The sequence below is a fragment of the Nicotiana tabacum genome, chromosome 14 (genome assembly GCF_000715075.1).
Source record: "Nicotiana tabacum cultivar K326 chromosome 14, ASM71507v2, whole genome shotgun sequence".
Lineage (NCBI taxonomy): Eukaryota > Viridiplantae > Streptophyta > Magnoliopsida > Solanales > Solanaceae > Nicotiana > Nicotiana tabacum.
The window spans coordinates 8,998,841-9,019,725 of NC_134093.1; the positions used below are offsets into that span (position 1 = coordinate 8,998,841).

At 34.1% G+C, this 20,885-nt stretch overlaps 2 protein-coding genes across 3 annotated transcripts; one reads left to right on the top strand and one right to left on the bottom strand.

The window, feature by feature from the left end:
* Positions 1 to 6,074: 6,074 nt before the first annotated feature.
* Positions 6,075 to 15,069, top strand: LOC107807820 (purple acid phosphatase 15-like). Of its 2 annotated transcripts, XM_075229126.1 has the most exons (8): positions 6,075 to 7,459; positions 8,313 to 8,504; positions 9,200 to 9,533; positions 9,780 to 9,997; positions 10,176 to 10,366; positions 12,855 to 13,139; positions 14,051 to 14,167; positions 14,872 to 15,069. In XM_075229126.1, the coding sequence occupies exons 1-8, from the start codon at positions 7,189 to 7,191 to the stop codon at positions 14,881 to 14,883; spliced, it is 1,620 nt and encodes a 539-aa protein (XP_075085227.1). In that variant the 5' UTR covers positions 6,075 to 7,188; the 3' UTR covers positions 14,884 to 15,069.
* Positions 15,070 to 17,066: 1,997 nt separating this feature from the next.
* Positions 17,067 to 20,666, bottom strand: LOC107807818 (uncharacterized). The gene is made up of 3 exons (XM_016632252.2): positions 19,301 to 20,666; positions 18,734 to 18,767; positions 17,067 to 17,425 (listed from the first exon to the last, which is right to left on the bottom strand). The coding sequence occupies exons 1-3, from the start codon at positions 19,611 to 19,613 to the stop codon at positions 17,170 to 17,172; spliced, it is 603 nt and encodes a 200-aa protein (XP_016487738.1). The 5' UTR covers positions 19,614 to 20,666; the 3' UTR covers positions 17,067 to 17,169.
* Between the last annotated feature and the right edge of the window lie 219 nt (positions 20,667 to 20,885).

The window sequence follows — 20,885 nt, forward strand, 5'->3', positions numbered from 1 at the left end:
TATAAGTAAATTATTATAAAAATTGTTCACTTCATAAAATATTACTAATATTAGTCAATTAGTTATTTGTAGCAAAAAAACAAAAGGTCAAATTGTACGTTCTTTTGAGTGGTGTTATTAGAATAGATTGGGTATATTTTAAGGAGTTTGAATCTCAGTTTTGGGATGATTTGGCGGAGCTTTGAGGTGATTTGAATTGAAATTTCGAATTAGAAGATGAAACATGAAAAAAAAAATGATATGTGTATCATAGTGTGTATCATATATGTACCAAATCTGTATCACATATATATATATATATATATATATATATATATATATATATATATATATATATATATATATATGCGTATATAATGTGTGAGATACATGTGTGATATATGTTTGATACATGTATCGCAGAATAATTTTTTGAACTCGATTTTAACTTCTAATTTTGATACCAAATCACGTCCAAACTTCCTCAAAATTTGTATATTGACTCATCTATATGTTTTGAATGAATTTCAACCATACCCATTGAAAAAGGTCCTTTTTTGTTTAGATTTTTGGAATCTTGTATATATTTTTTTTTGTATTTCACCACCTTGGTTGCTACTTCATCCATGAAATTTTCTTTCCGTCTTGCATCTATTGTTGTTGATCACACATAAAAAATTTGAAGAAGGATTTTTGCGTGTGATTCTTGGGGAGAAGATACCTTATTTATTTGGGTTTTCAATTTTTATATGCGCTTGACTAGTTTTGGTAAGTTTATGATTAATGGCTAGAGGTTGGCAAGTTAAAAATTATTTGTGACATTTTTATAAGATTCCCTTAATAATTCTTATACTTTCAACCAAACGAGGCCCCTAATTTATAAGCTATGTTGGATTTTGTATCGAAACTAACTATAAAATGAGCTTTTTTGTCTAATTCTTTATCCAAATGAACAAGGGGTGCCAAATTCCTTTGTTTTATAGAGAGAACAATTCTGGGTTGGGCTTTTATGGTTAGGTTAGTGGTGTTCAGCCCATTACATATAGGCTTGGGTTTGTCCAAAACATGTGCTTGTCCGAATCATTCCGGTCAGCAATATAGTAGAAACGAAACTAGGTAGCTACTTTAATGAGCTGTTATTTAGGAATAAGCCAATGCATTATGAATTTTAGTTTTTAAGTTCAATTTTTTAGGACACAAATATCATATATTATTCTGAAATTAATATTTTTAGTTTAAAATTTCAGGACAAAATAAATAGTGGTTAATTCTTAAGTAGCAGCCCTAAGAATGACTATTTGTGCACTACGCCCGCAAATATATGACGCCGGACAATTGACATGTTGTGAGGCCCAATAAGCAATGAATGAAGAAACAGTGGGCTATTCCAGCTTTATGAGACCCAAATTCAGAAGCCCATTTCCAATTTGTTTTTGATTTTTACACATATAGCCGGCCATATTAATTATTTATTTTTTCTAGCCATATACATAGATTATACATTGATTATACATAATTATACATATATAATACATAAATTATGCATATATTATATATTTACAGGCTATTTTTAATTTAAGTGGTAGGATGAGCAGCTATTTGGGTTAATTCTTCTAATCCCCCCCCCCCCCAAACAAAAAATCAACAGAACTAGAGAAAAGATTCTCAGAACTAAATAATGTAAAAAGAAATAGGAGATTCCCTTTGTTGGAATGATATAACTATATATTTGACTTACAACATAATGAATAAATAACCACAAAAAAAAAGGAAAAATAAGAAGATTAAGACAAGTCTGTCATTGCCGGAATATCTAAATCTAGCACACACCAAATAAGGAGTGAATGATACTTTGTCTTATATATATATATATATATATATATATATATATATATATATATATGAGCAAAATACAGAATTGATCGGTCGGTCGAAATTAATTATATTCGTTAACCTAAAAATATATAAAATATATATATTTTTGTATATATATATTATATATAAAAAATATACATTTTATCGACTATTATTTTTAGGAGCAATAAAATATATTGTCTATATATTTTTCATCACTTAACTATAGCTAAGTGATACATATTCTTACCTTTATTTAATACATTAGCATGACATAAGGAGGAAAATATACTAATAGTGAGAAACCAAATCATATGGAATCTATGGTCATTTATTAAATAGAAACTTTGCGTCTCAACAAGTTCAAACTTAAAAAGGAAGCAACAAATAAATTTAGTGAGTTAATACTAAATCCTTCAAACTTAATATAGATGTCATAAAGCAAAGTGAATGCATTGATTAGTTTGACTAATTAGTACGTAATTACTTCAGTTTTTTTATTCAGCCAGTAAATTGATTTCCAATTAATTATGACATTTCCCATCTAGACAATAGAAATATTCCTTATGGTATTTTGAATATTCTTTGTGAAAAGGCAAATTAAACAGATAACTCATTAAAAAAAAAAGTCAATTTAAACCACTTTCATGTTCCAATCTGTAACATGAGTATTATATAATATGCTGCCATGTGAATTTTGAATTTTGAGATCTGAAGTTTCAATGATAATAATAATTCTATATATTCCATGTGTTGTAGTGTAGTTATGTACTAAATATTATCTACATCCACTTAAATGGTTGAACCAAAATTAACCGAATATAGTTTTATAGAAAATTCTCTATTATTTTTTGTAATAAAACTCCCTTTATGTAATTCAATTTATCTGTTATTCAAATTGAATACTCAATTCATATACATATTTCAAACCAAGAACAAAGTATATTATGTAAATCGTTATAGATAATGTATTAATAAACATGAGAAATAGTCTATATACTATATTAAAAGCACGAAAGCCCTTAACGAAATATCGTTCGCCTTTTTTACCCCTTAAAAATAGATTTTACATTGAATAAAATTGTCATTTTACTTATCTTCCTAATATTTAGGAATTTTACACCAACTAAAATTCTATTTATTATATCTTTTCTTATTTAAACTCTAGAAAAAAACTAAATTTAAAAATTAATGAAGAGTTTACCTTACATAAATACTTCACTTTAATTATGATACAACTATAACTATACTTTTTCAAATATTTAGGGGAAAAGGCCATAGAAGAGGCCGAAAATTACCGTAAATTAACGTTTTCAAGTTTCCTTTCTATTAGAAGTACTTAATTTTGTTTGGTTAAAATCACTCAACTTGAACTTTCCATGTTTCTATTCTGTTTACATTTTGATTTTGTGAAATTAAATCATAATAACATTGCATATAATCAACTACTAAGTTATTGAGCGTCGAAGAGTTGTTCTTACCAATTAAAAGTATTTGGACGGTTTTATATTCTTTAAATTGAATTTTACACTAGACAAAATAGTTATACAATTCTTTTCTTAACAAATAAGACGTTTTAATCATATAAATTTTATTTACTAAATCTTTATTTATTAAAGTTATGATGTTCTAAAAAGGACTTTAATATTAATTAAGATTTTACCTTATAAACTAATAGGGAAAATTAAATACTAAGGGCTCTTAGAATCTTTTTAACATTATTCGTTCATTATCACAAATCTATCTATCTATATTTAAATCTATATCTATCTATCTATATCTATATTGTATTAAAGGCATGAAGGTTATTAACGAAATATCGTTTGTCTTTTTTACTCTTTTAAAATAAAGTTCACACTAGACAAAATGGTCATTTGATTGTTCTATTAGCTAATATTTAGGAGTTTGATATTAAATCTAATTTAATAATCATTAAATCTTTTCTTATTTGAATTAAGCAAGAAGTCCTTATATTTAGGACTTTAAAATTATTAAATTTTACCTTATATAAATTTTATAATTAAAGTATGATTAAATAATACCAAATCTTTATGCGTATGAATTTTCTACAATTGAACATTTTTTAGCTCAAAGGAGATTGTATAATTGTGCTAAATTTTAGGTGAATAATTACGATGTAAACAAAATAAAATAAAGAAAAGATTGAAGAAAGATAAAAGCATTTTGCTTTGTTCTTTATCCCAAATCAGTAATTAATCTATAAATGTTGTGAGTAGTATGTGAGATTGGTCCACTGACTATTAATTTTATTCTTCGATCAATAATTTTCTTAGATATAAATATCAATATAGATTTTAAAATATAATTAGAAAAATAATTACGAAAATATTTAATAATAGCAAGAGAAAGAGAGAAAGAACGTAATTGACAAAAGTCATTTACTAACACTACGACAAAAGAGTTTTTGTGGATAAAAGTATTGTTATAATTAAATATTTAATATATGGTATGAGCTAATATTAATAACTTGAATCCTTAAAAAATAGATTTTTTAGTGATTAAACAGATAATTAAATATTTGAATTAACTAACTAGCAAAATAATCTAATTTTATTGCTTTCCGAATTCATCAAATAGGTAAAATTATTTTTCAAGGTTACGAAAATCTTAGAATACATAAATTATTTTTCATAAAAAGACCATCATAAGAATATAAAAACTAAATTAGTTATAGTATTAAGAATTAAATTGGTTAAAATGCAAACTTTAAGAAATAAGAATGAAATAGTAGAGACAAAATGTATTCATAAAGAGATATCGTATTATATATATAACTACAAAATAATGTACAACTAATTTAACTTGATTCACCATCTATGCATATTCAGAAGATATTGAATACAATTGCTATGTTAGTGTGAGAAAAATTATTTTCAATGTTTAAACCAATATTACATTTTATTTTAACGTCAATATATATACTTTTAATTGATAGACATTATACATATGTGCAACACACGTATCCTAAAATTAGTTTTCTGAAAATAATGGAAGAAACAAAAAAAGAAATCAAATACTTGACTCCCTGTTTCTTTTCTCACTGAGATATATTAAGAGAAAAAACTCCCAAAAAACTTCTTCTTTTTTTTTGTTGAGAAAAGTAACAACAAAGCTCAATGTTTTAGGAAGTAATATATAAAAGAGAAAAAAAAATGATATCTAGATATGATTTTCTCATTATATAACATGGTCATCAATACAGTTCACAATCTTCTCCTAGATACAATGTACCTTGATTTTCCTTTTCTTTCTGATTTTATATCTACAAAAACAACGATAGATCAGTGAAGTTCCACAAGTGAGGTTTAAGAATGGTAATGTGTATGTAGACCTTACCTCTACCTTGAAAAGGTATATGTTATTTTCGATAGACTATCGACTCAAGAAACATGGAAAGGAATAATAGAAATAAGCAATATCACCAACAAGGACCAGAAAGATAAAAATATTACATTAAGAACCAGAAAATAAATGGAAGAAAGCAATAGCAACAAGCATCAACCACAACAAGATACTAAGAAACCGATGCGAAAGGTAATAGGAAAATATGTAAAATTAGCAATCTAAGAAGAAGAAAACACTGCCAGACTAACCTTAATACCCCCGATACGGATCTGAAAATACGCTCGACTATCTACTAACCTTCTACCCTAATTCTCGACCTCCACACTCTGCTATCAAGGGCTATATCCCCAGTAAGCTGAAGACGCGTCATGTCCTGCCTAATCACTTCTCTCCAATACTTCCCTGACCTCCCTCTACCTCTTTTATACCCACCAAAGCCAACTGCTCACACCTTATTACTGAGTCATCTGAGTTTTTCCTCTTCACATGCTCAAACCGTCTAAGCTTCGCTTCCCATATTTTATTCTCCACGGAAGCCACACCCACTTTCACAACACATATTAAAGTATAATTCATACTCTCATCCTAAAAGAATTCAGTGAAAAAAAAAATACACTACAATTGGATGCCACCTTTCAAGAAATAATAAATTGCCTATCTTACGTCAAAAGTTAGGATGAAGTGATAAATATTAGTTCATTCTTGAGTATGTGTTTACCCTCTTCAAATTAGGACTTTTCAAGGCGAATTTAAATTAATTAAGCTCCCGAATAATTAAGAAAATCAAATGAGAAGTCTCATCCCAATATAAATAAAGAATATAGATTCGAATTCTTTTAAATATAAAATAGGAGGTGGCGTAGCGTGAGAAATTTGCAGGAGTGGGGATAGAAACAGCAAAAGAGGAACCCAAAAGCATCAATTTATGGGTAATATACTACTCATAGTATTTCACTAAAACCGAGGTTAAATTCATTGGATGCCACCATTTTTTTTTCCTGTTTTCTTTTCTGTTCAGGCTAACTGCCATAACTGTGCTTCCCCTGCCTAAAAAAACAAATACCACACCATTCCTCACAGTCTCTGCTGCTTTTTTCTTGAAAAGGAAATTAAAAAGAACAAGATTTTTCTTTTTTCCAATTTAATAAAGAAAAATAAAAAATAAAAAGAAACAAGAGTTTTCCCTTTTCCAAATTATATATAAGTGTCGAGCTTCAATTTTTTACTAGGAGCATATTTATAGCATATTCTTTAGTTTCACCAACTTGACCAAAGTTTCTTCCTTTCTTACATTTGACCTTTTGTTGGCTATAATTATATACCTCCCTTTGATTTTCTTCGAGTTTTGGAGCTGAAGTTTTAATCGTTGCTATACTTTGTGTAAAGCCTTTTGATTTCTTGAGTTTCTTTGCCTGCAATTTTGTTATTTGGAGCATACTTAGAGCATATTGTTTAGTTATACGACCCCTTTTGATATATTGGTGTAATTGTGCTAAAGTTTTAATCTTTTATATACTTTTTGTAAACCCTTTTGTTTTTTTGAGGTTCTTTGCCTAGAATTTGGTTTTTAAGAGCATATTCTCTAGTTATATGACCCCTTTTGATTTTCTTGGGGCTATTTTGCAAAAGTTTTAATCTTTGATATATTATTTGTAAACCCTTTTGGTTTCTTGAAGTTTGGAGTTTGATTATTTGGGGCATGCAAATTTGTTTGCTATAGTTATATGACCCTTTTTGATTTCTTGGGGTTTTGGAGCTAAAGTTTTAATCTTTGCTATACTTTTGTTAAACCCCTTGAAATTCTTGAGGTTTGGAGTTTGATTATTTTGGGACATGCAAATTTGTTTGCTATAATTATATGACCCCTTTTGATTTTCTTGAGGTTTTGGAGCTAAAGTTTTAATCGTTGATATATTTGTTGTGGACCCTTTTGATTTCTTGAGATTTGGAGTTTAATTATATTGGGGCATGCAAATTCTTGAATGAGATATGAAGTATTCTGGGTTTGTTGTGTCAATCTTGGTTTGGTTTTTGGTTTTTGTTAGCCTTGTTGAGGTTAATAAGGGTCAAATTCCAACCACACTCGATGGACCTTTTAAGCCAGTGACTGTACCTTTGGACCAAAGTTTTAGGGGACATGCTGTTGATTTACCAGACACTGACCCCAGAGTTCAAAGGAAAGTTAAAGGATTTGAGCCTGAGCAGATATCTGTCTCACTTTCTTCTACTTATGACTCTGTTTGGATTTCCTGGATTACAGGTAAATTTCCTAAAGTTTTCTTCTTTTTTTAGCCTATTAGTTTGAGTTTAAAGGGTAGCCTTGGCGTAACTGGTAAAGTTACCTCCACGTGAAGTCACGAGTTCAAGCTGTGGAAATAACCTCTTGCAGAAATGCAGGGTAAGACCCTTGTGGTCTGGCTCTTCCTCGGACCCCGCGCATAGCGGGAGTTTAGTGCACCGGACTGCCCTTTATTAGTTTGAGTTTAGATGTTAGCTTGAAGAATTAGTGCTTGTATCAATTCCAGTTAATCACATAGCTAGCAGAGTGCTGGAGTTACTATTTCTTTCCTGCTAATACTATTTGGGATACTGAGAAGCTATTTATGATAATATCCAATGTTTATCTTCCAAAATATATATATTAAATTCAGTTGTGTCGCCAATTTGAGTTGATAAAATGGAATCTTTGGTACATAATTGTATGCTTTTTAGTCATGGCCAGATTTTTGGTTGACAGTGATATGAGCATAATATTGGATATCAAAATCTTCTTTATTGGTTTGTGCAAATTTTTAAATTGTTTGAGATTAGATATGTTTACTAACTATTAGAGGGCTTTAACATCTTCGATCTGAGATATGTTAAATTCAATTATTTGTCACCAAATTTGAGTTGATAAAATGGTACCTTTGATACACAATCATATGCTTTTTAGTCGCGACCAACTTTCAATTGACAGTGATATGAGCATATTGTTGGAAACAAAAATCTTCTTTATTGGTTTATGCAATTTTAAATTGTGTGAGATATATATTTTTGCTAACTGGTTAGAGCGCCCTAACATCTTTGATTTGAGACGGAGTTTAAGAATGTGTGTTTTACTGTATTTGCAGGGGAATATCAAAGTGGTGACAACATTAAACCATTGGATCCAAGTAAAGTTGGCAGTGTTGTTCAATATGGGAAAGATAAATCCACGTTAAGGCACAAAGCAATCGGCGAGTCCCTTATATATAATCAACTTTATCCATTTGAAGGACTTCAGAACTACACTTCTGGAATCATACACCATGTTCAACTTACAGGTATGCTAGCAGAAACTGAACAGCTGTTCTTCTGTCCTAGCTGAGATTGCGTTCTGCTAGTTCGATGTTTAGTACAGTCTCTGAGATCTCAACTAGTAAACTTGCTACTTTTGAATATAACCAAACCATTCATTCATCTCGTGTCAGCTTTTACTCTTTTATGCAAAGAACTGAATGTTTGAACTAGATGTCAGTGTTCGTAACTTGACATCATGGACAAAGTGGTCGTATACTAAGAAGTAGGAATCATGCATCACACAGTTACTATTCATCTCTTAAATAAGTTTAGCTCGATAAATCTTCTGAATGATCAAACTTAGAATGTTGCCTCTATTAGATCGATAATGTGCAGAAGTATCTTCACTACAGTTTGATTTGCTGCTGTTAGGTGTCTCTAAGAATGCTTTTAGTTTTGGTTTTCTGCGGAAAATGTATATAGCTCATGCTTTGAGGCAGTTTGAAGACGCACAGTTTGACTTTCTTTAGGTCTTTGAATGTTTACAACTGCAACAAGTATCTTTTTCAAAGTCTCATTCTGCAAACTTCATGTCTACTGAATTGGTTGGTTGGGGTGGGGTGGGTGGGGGGGGGGGGGGTGGACCATTTTCAATGGATTAACTAATGCAAGCCTCCTATGTAGCTAATTTGTTTCTCATGTTTGATTTAGTCATCTGGTGCAATTTTTCCTGCTGCAGGGTTGAAACCAAATACATTATACTATTATCAATGTGGAGATCCTTCTATACCAGCTATGAGTACTATCTACCATTTCAAGACCATGCCTATTTCTTCTCCAAAGAGCTACCCGAAGAGAATAGCAATTGTAGGGGACCTTGGTCTCACGTACAATACCACTTCCACAGTTAGCCATTTGATGGGGAACGATCCAAATCTTGTTCTATTGGTGGGAGATGTTACGTATGCTAATTTGTATCTCTCAAATGGTACTGGTGCAGATTGCTACTCGTGCTCATTTTCTGACACTCCGATACATGAGACCTATCAGCCTCGGTGGGACTATTGGGGAAGGTGAGAGGTTGAATCCTTTTTGCCCATTCAAAAAATTTCCTTACACATCTCGAATAAAGTAATAACATGTGATTCACTATCATAGAACAAAATGGATAGTTCAACTTCTGTACTGAGAGTTTAGGGTTCAACTGAGATAACTCCTGATCATTCATGAAAGACCAGTTCTAGATGTCCGTCAGATCAGAAAAACACGTATACTTTGCTATATTAATTTGTGCTTCTTTTCTGACGTTGTCACCATAGATATATGCAGCCGCTGGTATCCAAAATTCCTATCATGGTGGTGGAGGGGAACCATGAGATAGAAGAACAAGCTGAAAATCAGACATTTGCAGCCTATCGTTCTCGTTTTGCATTCCCGTCAAAAGAAAGTGGATCATCATCCCCATTTTACTATTCTTTTAATGCGGGAGGCATACACTTCATCATGCTCGGGGGATATGTCGCCTATAATAAGTCAGGTAAACTACACTCTCAACCTTTCTTCAATCCTTTTCTCATTCCCCTTGTTATGCTTGCGGTCGACTTTGGAAATTTGTCTCAAATCATCGATTGGTTGGAATGTGTCCTTTGTTTTCATTCTTTGCCGCTCTGCTCCACCTAGTAAAGTGTTACGACTCGCTAAGCTTCTGATTACAGATGATCAATACAAGTGGTTGGAGAGGGACTTGGCTAATGTTGATAGGACAGTTACTCCGTGGCTGGTTGCCACTTGGCATCCACCTTGGTACTCTACTTACACGGCACACTATCGAGAGGCTGAATGTATGAAGGTAGCGATGGAAGAGTTGCTGTACGAGTATGGTGTCGATTTAGTTTTCAATGGACATGTAAGTGACAATATTAATTATCATTAGCCTAGAACACATAAATCTAATTGGGAAAACTACATAGTATAGCCGCTATCAAAGATAATAGCCAGCAAAATATACAAAAAATATAGATATTTTATACATAATCACTATATACAACAACAACAACAACAACCCAGTGTAATCCCACAAGTGGGGTCTGGGGAGGGTAATATGTACGCAGACCTTACCTCTACCCCGAGGGGCAGAGAGGCTGTTTCCAGGAGACCCTCGGCTCAAAGAGGCAACAAGAGACACTATATTAGTACTATCAATAGACTCATAATAAAACAACATAAAGTACCATAAAATCCATAACATAACATAAATACCATAAAAACAAAGTAACAACAATATAAGAGATATAGGAAATACGAGAAAGATGTAAGGTATTAATACACAGGAGATAAAGCCCATCATCAGTAGTTGATCAATAGCATCCTAAGACTACTTCCTAACTGGCTAGTCTCACTCTAGTGCGCTGTAACAAAGACATCACAATTTCCCTAACCTACCACCTTAATGCTCGATCTCCACAATTCCCTGTTTAGGGCCGTGTCCTCAGTAACCCTAAGTCGCGTCATATCCTGCCTGATCACCTCTCCCCAATACTTCTTAGGTCTCCCCCTACCTCTCCTCGTACCCACCACTGCCAGTCGTTCACACCTTCTCACCGGTGCATCAGTGTTCCTCCTCTGAATGTGCCCGAACCATCTGAGTCTTGCTTCCCGCATCTTGTCCTCCATGGGGGCCACACCCACCTTCTCTCGAATATCTTCATTTCTAATCTTATCCTTCCTTGTATGCCCGCACATCCACCTCAACATCCTCATCTCTGCAACTTTCATCCTCTGGATGTGTGAGATCTTCACCGGCCAACACTCGGTCCCATACAACATAGCAGGCCTAACCACTGCCCTATAAAATTTACCTTTCAGTAACAGTGGCACTTTCTTGTCACACAGGACTCCCGTCGCTAACCTCCATTTCATCCACCCCACCCCTATACGGTGTGTGACATCCTCGTCGATCTCCCCGGACCCCTGAATAAACGACCCCAGGTACTTGAAACTACCCCTCTTAGGGATGACTTGAGAATCAAGCCTCACTTCCACTCCCGCTTCCGTCGGCTCTGCCCCAAATTTGCACTCAAGGTATTCCGTCTTCGTCCTGCTCAACCTGAAACCTTTGGACTCAAGGGTGTGTCTCCAAACCTCTAACCTCTCGCTGACGCCGCGTCGTGTCTCGTCGATTAGAACTATGTCATCAGCAAATAGCATGCACCATGGCACCTCCCCCTGAATATGATGTGTTATAGCATCCATCACCAGGGCAAATAGGAAAGGGCTGAACGCAGACCCTTGATGCAATCCTGTAATAATCGGAAAATAATCTGAATCGCCTCCTGCTGTCCTAACCCGAGTCTTAGCTCCATCATACATGTCCTTAATCGCCCTAATGTAGGCAATCGGGACCCCTTTAGCCTCTAAGCATCTCCATAAGACCTCCCTAGGAACCTTGTCGTACGCTTTCTCTAGATCGATAAACACCATGTGGAGATCCTTCTTCTTATCCCTGTATTGTTCCATCGTCCTCCTAATAAGGTGGATAGCTTCTGTGGTAGATCGCCCCGGCATGAACCCGAACTGGTTGTCTGAAATAGACACCGTCCTTCGCACTCTCATTTCTACCACTCTCTCCCAGACTTTCATGGTATGACTTAGTAATTTAATACCCCTATAGTTGTTACAGATCTGGATATCGCCTTTGTTCTTATACAACGGGACCATAGTACTCCACCTCCACTCTTCGGGCATCCTATTAGTCTTGGATATCACATTAAGCAACTTAATAAGCCATTCCACGCCTGCTCTACCCACACACCTCCAAAGCTCAACCGGAATTTCATCTGGTCCGGTAGCTCTGCCCCTTCTCATCTTACGCATTGCCTCCATGACCTCATCGACCTCAATGTCCCGATAATCACTTAGTTCATGGGGGCTGTCGGCGTTCCTCAATTCACCTAGTACAATATCCTGATCCCCTTCCTCATTTAGAAGCTTATGAAAGTAGGTCTGCCATCTCCTCTTTATCTGGTCATCCCCCAACAAAACTTTGCCGTCCTCATCTTTTATGCACCTCACTTGGTCCAAATCCCGAGCCGTCCTCTCTCTCACCTTAGCGAGTCGGAGTAACTTCTTCTCCCCGCCTTTGTTCCCTAGTTCCTCATACAAACGAGCAAAAGCTGCCGTCTTTGCCTCCGTCACTGCCATCACTATATGTTTTGTATATATGTTTTGTATATTGGATATCAAATGTAATTATTTTTCGCCGACCGGCCAAATGTGTAACTTTCCCAAACTAATTTGTACCACTCTAGGTGCAGAAAGATTAATGCTCGTGTATGCTCTTTCATTCAAATTGCACATCTATGTATCAAATACTGATAAGTTGAAGAAATCGACAGGTTCATGCCTACGAAAGGTCAAACAGAGTCTATAACTACACACTGGATCCTTGTGGTCCAGTCTATATAACTGTCGGTGATGGTGGAAACCGTGAGAAGATGGCAATTGAACATGCTGATGAGCCAGGGAAATGTCCTAAACCAGATAGCACACCGGACAAATTTATGGGCGGATTCTGTGCTTATAATTTTACATCAGGTCCAGCAGCTGGTAACTTCTGCTGGGATCAGCAACCTGATTATAGTGCATACCGAGAAAGTAGCTTCGGCCATGGAATACTAGAGGTAAATATTTATTTCTTTCATTATGATCTTTATCAATTCTACTCCTACTGAATTTTAGGTATACCTCACATACCTTTAACTTATACCTTAACAACAACAACAACCCAGTATAATCCTACTAGTGGGGTCTGAGGAGGGTAGTGTGTACGCAGACCTTACCCCTACCCTGGGTAGAGAGGTTGTTTCCGATAGACCCTCGGCTCCCTCCCTCCAAGAACTCTCCACCTTGCTCACTCGAACTCACAAACTTTTGGTTGGAAGTGGAGGGTGCTCACCACTAGGGCAACACACTCTTGTCATTAAGATATACCTTAAGATTAAGATAATTGTTTTCTAGCAGCCTCTAGAGCTGTGGTCTAGTGGTAAGAGCGCAACTCTTGATGTGTGGTAGGCGCACATCACGAGTTTGAACTCTACCATAGAAGGGCTGGTCTGTCCGTTGAGTCTCAAACTGTGTGCCAACTGGCCCTCGAGGATTTCTTGGTTATCAAAAAGTACCTTTTGTAGCACAAGATTATCTTGAAAGTCAATTTATAGACCGTGCAAAAAATCGCTAGAACTTGTCAAATTAGCCTATAAACCAAAAAAATTCTAAATTTTCTCATATGGGAAGTAGGAATGAAGGCATTTCATCATGTTATATGTTCTAGTTCTTGCAACTTTAGCTATCGGCTAATTGCCGTTAAATGCCATAACATTGTAACTTCTTGCAACTTTAGTTATCGGCTTAAAAAGGGCAGCCCGGTACACTAAGCTCCCGCTATGCGCGGGGTTCGAAGAAGAGCCGGACCACAAGGGTTTATTGCACGCAGTCTTAGTTATCGGCTTATTGCCGCTAAATGCCATAACATTCGCCATTTTTGTTCATAGTTACAGAAATCTGAAATGTTATCTTTGTTGATAATTTGCAGGTGAAAAATGAGACACATGCTCTATGGACATGGCATAGGAATCAGGATATGTACAATAAAGCTGGAGATATAATTTATATAGTCAGGCAACCTGAGAAATGCCCTGTTAAACCAAAGGTAATTAAGCCCTGGCCAATTGGTGAATACCAATTTGATTGGATCTAAAAGATCATCTGACCTCAATTTACTTGTAAATTAGCTGAGAGAGGAAAAAAGAATAGGAAAAAAATAACTCTATTCTTTGGAAATGATGATTCATAAATCATGATTGACAATATTAATATTCTTTAATATATCAAAAATTGTACATGTAATCAAGAACCCTCAAATTTGATGTATATTTGGAAGACTGTCACATTTGAATTTTAATATTTTCTGTAATTTATATATGATTTGTTGTGATTTCTGTAATTTCCTGAGCCGAGGGTTTATTGGAAATAACCTCTCTATCCTCACAAGGTAGGGGTAAGTTTTTCGTACACACTACCCTTCCCAGACCCCACGGTGTGGGATAATACTAGGTATGTTATTGTTGTTGTATCTAAATTAAACTCATTCCTCTTCATCTAATTATTATATTCTTTTTATCAAGTAAAATATTCATATTTTTCCTTTATTTTCTTCTCCATTTATAAAGTTTTTCGTTAGATTGAATATTTCAAATTGTGAATAATCAAGAAAACCCCTTTATGTGATGTGCAATTTAGAGTCATCGGGTTAGTTTAGTTTTTATATTTTTTGCCATTTATTTATGATTGGTTTTGAATGAATGTAAAATAAACTAATTTTTTCCTTTTTCTTTTGACTTCTCCATTTGTAAGGTATTTTCTTAAAATGGAAATTATGTAATTTCCGCGGTGATATCAAATAGAGAAGCCGATGATGGGAGACGGAAGCAAACGGATTAGAGACAATGTACCAGCTTTGTAGCTTATTAATAATAAATAATAAAAATATAAGGAAATTCAGAAATATATAGCTGTATTTCCATTCAAATATAATATCAATACTCATTTTCGGAAGGAAATTTTGTGGAAAGTTTACCTTGTTCTTATGTTGATGGGATATCGCAAATTGGTTTGGACACAAAGAAAAAAATAACCTCTTAAACCATTGGTCTTAAAGTAGGAAATATATAGGATTAATTACTTCATTTTAAATCATAATTCCAAGAATCTAGATTTTAATATCGTCTTGTATGAAAAATATGAAGTGGAAAAGATGAGATTTATTTTTAAACAATGAATAATTTGTAATATTTTCCTCACACCAAAGGAAAAAAAGAAGGTAAAAGGTCCAAAATTGTCCATCTACAATGGTATATAGTTTAAGTCTGTCCGCCGTTATACTTTTCGTTCAGATCCATCCCTATCGTTAACAAATTTTTTAAAATTGCCCTTAACCCTAACGGATGTACACTGTGGCAGCTGACCCCTCAATTTTTTTCATACTCATCTCTAATCTCATGTACCCATTTATCTCTCATCCTTTACCACCCCCACTTATCTGAACCCCTCACTTTCTCTCCCTTTCCATCATCAGCCCCTTTCTTCTTAATCTACATAAATCGACAATAAACTCATAACAAAGCACACTTCTAAGGAAATCCAACAAAGTTCTATCATAACAGAAAGGTACGTATTTAAGTGAAATCTTATAGATGAAACAGGGGAAGTGGGTTAGGGTTTTCTTGTTGGTAAGCGACGACGTTCATCGGTGGTCAATGAATGTTTGGATTTTTTCGTTGGTCGAAAATGGGGCTATTGGCTATGACGATTTGTTTGGGGATGTCGCTACTAGAATATTCTGGTGGTGGAGTTCGGCAGCGGCTCGATTTTAGTTGTGGCGGATGGCTATAAGCTTACATGGTGCTTTAATGGTGGTTTTGGGATTTTATTTGTTCTTTTTGTTGGTTGGTTCATATTTACTTTATCACCATTAAAATTTTTCTGTTCATGGGAGTTTTCTGGCGATGTGGAGTGCGTTTGAAGAGAAAGAAAAAATATGGGGTGGAGAAGATTCCTGAAATTTTAAAAGAATTTTTTTTCCATATCTCAAAGTGGGGAAAATGGCTAATGGCTAAAAACTCATGGGCAAATGAGGGTAATCTTTATATTTTGGAGAGCAAGAAACAAATTAATAGAGGGATCTACAAATGAGTGTGTGATGATGAGGTTAATTTTAACGTGGGACCTGTTGATATGGCAACTGATGTGGACAAATTAATAGAGGGATTGGGTGCTACGGTGTAGATCCGTTAGGGTTAAGGGCAATTCTAGAAAGTTTGTCAACGGTAGGGATGGATCTGAACGAAAAGTATAACGGGAGACAAACTTAAACTATATACTAGAGGGGCGATTTTGGACCTTTCTCCTCCCAAAAAAAGCAGCTCAACACACTAAGCTCCCGCTATGCGCGGGGTTCGGAAAAGGATTGGACCACAAGAGTCTATTGTACGCAACCTTACCCTGCATTTCTGCAAGAGGCTATTTCTATGGCTCGAATGCCGTGACCTCCTGATCACATGGCAATAACTTTACCGATTACGTCACGGCTCCCTTCGCACCAAAGAACAAAAATAGAAATATAATCAAAAGAAAAACAGTCAAAATCATTACACTGTGACCCAATTATCAATATGAAGTGAAATGCAAAGTATAAACTAAATGAAATGGGTATGCAAAGTATAAACACAGAATGGTAGAACTTGGACATGCTAACAAATGAAATGGTTTTAACATCAAAAGGAACATAGCCTTGTCTTTTTTATAACCAAGAAATTCTCAAAGGCCAGTTGCTCACATTCGAAACTGGGTGAATAATGAACCATTCTCCATTTAAAAGGTCAGGTTTTTGTCTGCCGCAGAGTTCAAACTCATGACGTACGCCTAATTCACACATCACATGTTGCGCTCATACCACTAGATCAACGCTGTCGGGTAGGACCCAACCTTGTTATCGACATGCCAAGACAATTGATATTAATAAAGACCAGATGTTACTCTAATGGGCTGAAGTTTTCATAATAACAAAATGAAAACTTCCATTTTCTAACCAAAATTGTATTGTCCTAGTCTTCAAAACTAGCATAAAGTGTGGCTTTACTCTACTAGAAATGCCTACAATGGTTGAAAAATATGAATGAAGAGAAGCATCAAAGATGCAGGAACTAAATTTGAACACTTGGGAGAAGCTTTAGATTCCTCCGAGTCAGGAATATCAGGTCCAACGCGCGGTGTTGTTCCTCCATTGCCATTGAAAGGATTTGCAGCCCCTGGTGGTGGCGGATAAAGAGTTGGCGTCGTGATTGGTGTCGTCGTCCCTCCATCCGTGCCACCACCACGGGTGCTCGGAGTAGTAGAGCCACCAGCAGTGCTGAAATATTACAGAATCCAAGTTTGCATTTAAGATCAGAATGCCAATTTTGTACAACAGAATTGACACGAATAATAGCATACATGATAATCATAACTTGTCCATATACATGTTTGATTTGAAAGAGCAAATGATCTTTAATACAGATACTAGCAGATTGATTGATGCATCAGCAAGCTACTAACTAGCGTTCCATACAGTGGCGGATTCAAAATTTAGACTCAAAATTTAGACGTAGGTTACTAAAATACATATCTAAGTTGATCTATACTTATTTTCTGCACATATATGATGCATACACTATGAAGTCACTTAGGAGACGTTTGGTATGATGGATAAGTAAAAATATTATTGCGATAAAAATTTAGTATCACCTTACCCCTTGTTTGGTTATTAATTCTGGGATAAGTTATTCCAGGATTAAAATTAGTAGCGGGTAAACTTATACCTGCCAGAGGATGAAATAGTAATCCCAGGATAAAGCGGTAAAATTGACAATCTCAGGATTAATACAACATATCAAACAATCAATAAAAAATAATATAAGGATATCTAATCCCAACAATACATAACTAATCCTAATATGACTAATCCCAGCATAACTTGTTTTCGAATCAAACGACCTCTTAAAAGATAACTGAAAATAAATTAGATCAATAACCTGCACGTTAAATTACATTAATAATATACGTAATTACACAATGTATATTAGTGAAATCCATACATTGTGTAATTAAACTCCATACACAGTTAAAAATGTATAGTCAAAATCAAAATGCTCTGCTCGAGATGACTATTGTCGCCAGATAGCTTAGCTGGCTTTTGCAGCTTTTTTTAGACTATCCATATAAAACAAGGACCATTGAATGGTTCAAAACTAAAAGAGGTTTAGCAGCAAAACAAACGCCAAAATAGTCCTACGGTCCTACCCCATGCATTCAAAGAGTTAAAAGAATAAAAAAGGAAATTTATATATTTTGCTCTTTTTCTAAGAGATTTTCTTTTTGTAGTTTTACTTTCCAAATATAGAGAATATTTGGACATTCTTTTAGTAGTCAAAGCAGAAGAACAAACACCATCTGCAAAGAGATTACAATATAATAATCCTACTAATCACAAGTGTTCTAGAGATTCTTTGCTGTCTACAAGTTTCTTCTCTCTTCTTCTTTATATATATTATATTAGGACCACTTTCAAGAAATTTTAAAAACAAAAGTTAAAAATAACTAGAAAAATGTACAGCATCAAAAATATCAAGAATTACACAGAAAAGGCAAAGCATTGTACAGAGAACGTTAAAGTTCATACCTTGGAGATGCTGGATAAACACAAGATCCATAACCTACATTACACAAATAAAATAAAATAAAATAAACAATCACTTCTCAACCCATAAATAACTGATCTTTGATGCATATATAGAAGGAAGTTTTGACGTAGGTGATAAATTTAATGTCATATGACAAGGAGGTTATGGGTTCTAGGCTTCAACTTGTAGAAACAAACTTTTGCAAAAAATATAGGGTAAGACCGAAAAATTGCAGAAATATAGCGCAAGACCGAATAGAATAGACCATTTTGGTCTGACCCTGATCATTTTTTTTTATCCATCATAAGGGTCAAATCATTTAAATTTTTGTACTTTTTTGAAATAAAATTCATATATATGAAAAACTATATAAAAAGTATTTATAAAATATTTAAGAAAACCAACAACAACAACAACAAAATATTTAAGAAAATCATGGTGAGAAAAACTTCTTTGACTCCTGAAATAGTAATAGTGTAACGTAAAATGGAACTGACGGAGTATTCATTTGCAAGATAACAAGAAAGTGAAAAAGAAAATGAAAAAAAAAAGAATAGAAGATTTACTTGGATCAGTTTTGGCAATGGTGGCAGTGCCAGCAAATTCACAAGAACCAGGGGCTCTATTTCTGCGCTGATAATAACTATTAAATGCATAAGAAGCATGCGCTTGAATTGTATTAGGAAGAAAACAAAGCCCATTTTCCAAAAGAGTAACACAATCTGCACCAGAACTACAAGCATAATCTAATGCATTTTGTAAAGCTGTTTCACTTGCATCACTTCTTGTTACACACCATGTTGCTTTTACTTTAACTATTTGGGTGCAAAATGAAAAATATATGAACAAAAACACCACTTGAAATGGTGGTTTTGCCATTGATATGAAGCTAAAAGTTCAAGAAAATTTATGGGTTTTGTTGGGGTTCTTTTTTCTTTTTTGGTGGGGTTTGAGAGTGGGAATTTTGAGAGTGACAAGTTGGGGTTTTTGTTAAAGAAAGGGCAAAAAAGGAAATGGCAATTTTATGGTACAGTGTGGACAAAAGGACTGAAGCAGAAAGAATCAAATGGAGGAATGGGAACTAAGTATAATTAATAAGGTCCATCACACAATGTTGTGACATGGATAGTATTCTTCGGTTTTGATTAGAGGTTTCGAATTCCATTACTAAAAGCTAAAAAAACGCAAAACAAAGTTCTCTCTTTCGTGAGCTATGGGCAGTGCAAATCTTCTTAGATTTTTACTGCTATCCGTTATTTTTTTTCCTTTGATTTTTTTATTATATTGTTATTGCTAGTGTTTTTTTAATGACTTTTTCACTATTGTATTTCCTTTTTACTAATGTCCGGATTTTGTTTTCCTTAAGCCGAGAGTCTATCGAAAATAGACTCTCTACAGTTACAAGATAGAGATAAGATTTGTGTATATGTTACTCTCCCCAAACCCCACTTATAAGATCATACTGAGAATAATATTGTTATTGTTGTAATGCATTAAGGTGAATCATGCGCGGTGCAAATCCAAATTAGTTGAACCTATAAACTTAGATTGCGGAATATAAAAAGGCAGAATGAAGAATTAACAAGAAGGTGGTTTCTTTTTTCTTTTTCTTTTTTTATGTGTTCTTTTAGCTGTTTCCTTTTTCTTTTGTTGTGTTCTTTTTGTGGGTATGCTTTTTCTTTTTGGTGTTTGAGATTTTAAGGACTTTGAATTGTTGAAAGTGATGAACTGAATGAATGTTTTCTTGGACAGATGATATTATATTATTATTTGTTTCTTTTTGTATGCTACTATTTAATCTTTGGATGTATGTCTTTGGAACATTGCCTAAAAGATTCTTTTATTTTCCTGAATTTCATCCTCTCTGTCTTGAAACTTACCAAAGTAACCACAAGGTACAAAATATAGGCAGACATACTAACCAAAGAGGATGCTCAAAATACTATTAAATTTTATTATTACTCAATAGTTACCTCAAATAGTACTAATTTATCATGATTGAAATATGTATTAAAAATTATAATTTAGTAATAATAGTGTATGTAACTATATGTATTATGTGTTTATTAGATTGATGTAAATATAAAATATATTCCATACATATTATCTGTCTTTCAGATTTTAGCAAACTTTTTAGATAAGCATGGACAA

Excerpts from the sequence above, each read along its gene's own strand:
- LOC107807820 (XM_075229126.1), top strand. The coding sequence starts at position 7,189 with ATGAAGTATTCTGGGTTTGTTGTGTCAATCTTGGTTTGGTTTTTGGTT. Across the intron at positions 8,505-9,199 it reads ACACCATGTTCAACTTACAG|GGTTGAAACCAAATACATTA; the intron begins GTATGCTAGCAG and ends TTCCTGCTGCAG. Across the intron at positions 13,140-14,050 it reads TCGGCCATGGAATACTAGAG|GTGAAAAATGAGACACATGC; the intron begins GTAAATATTTAT and ends GATAATTTGCAG.
- LOC107807818 (XM_016632252.2), bottom strand. The coding sequence starts at position 19,613 with ATGGCAAAACCACCATTTCAAGTGGTGTTTTTGTTCATATATTTTTCA. Across the intron at positions 18,768-19,300 it reads CATTGCCAAAACTGATCCAA|GTTATGGATCTTGTGTTTAT; the intron begins GTAAATCTTCTA and ends TGTGTAATGTAG. Across the intron at positions 17,426-18,733 it reads GTTTATCCAGCATCTCCAAG|CACTGCTGGTGGCTCTACTA; the intron begins GTATGAACTTTA and ends GTAATATTTCAG.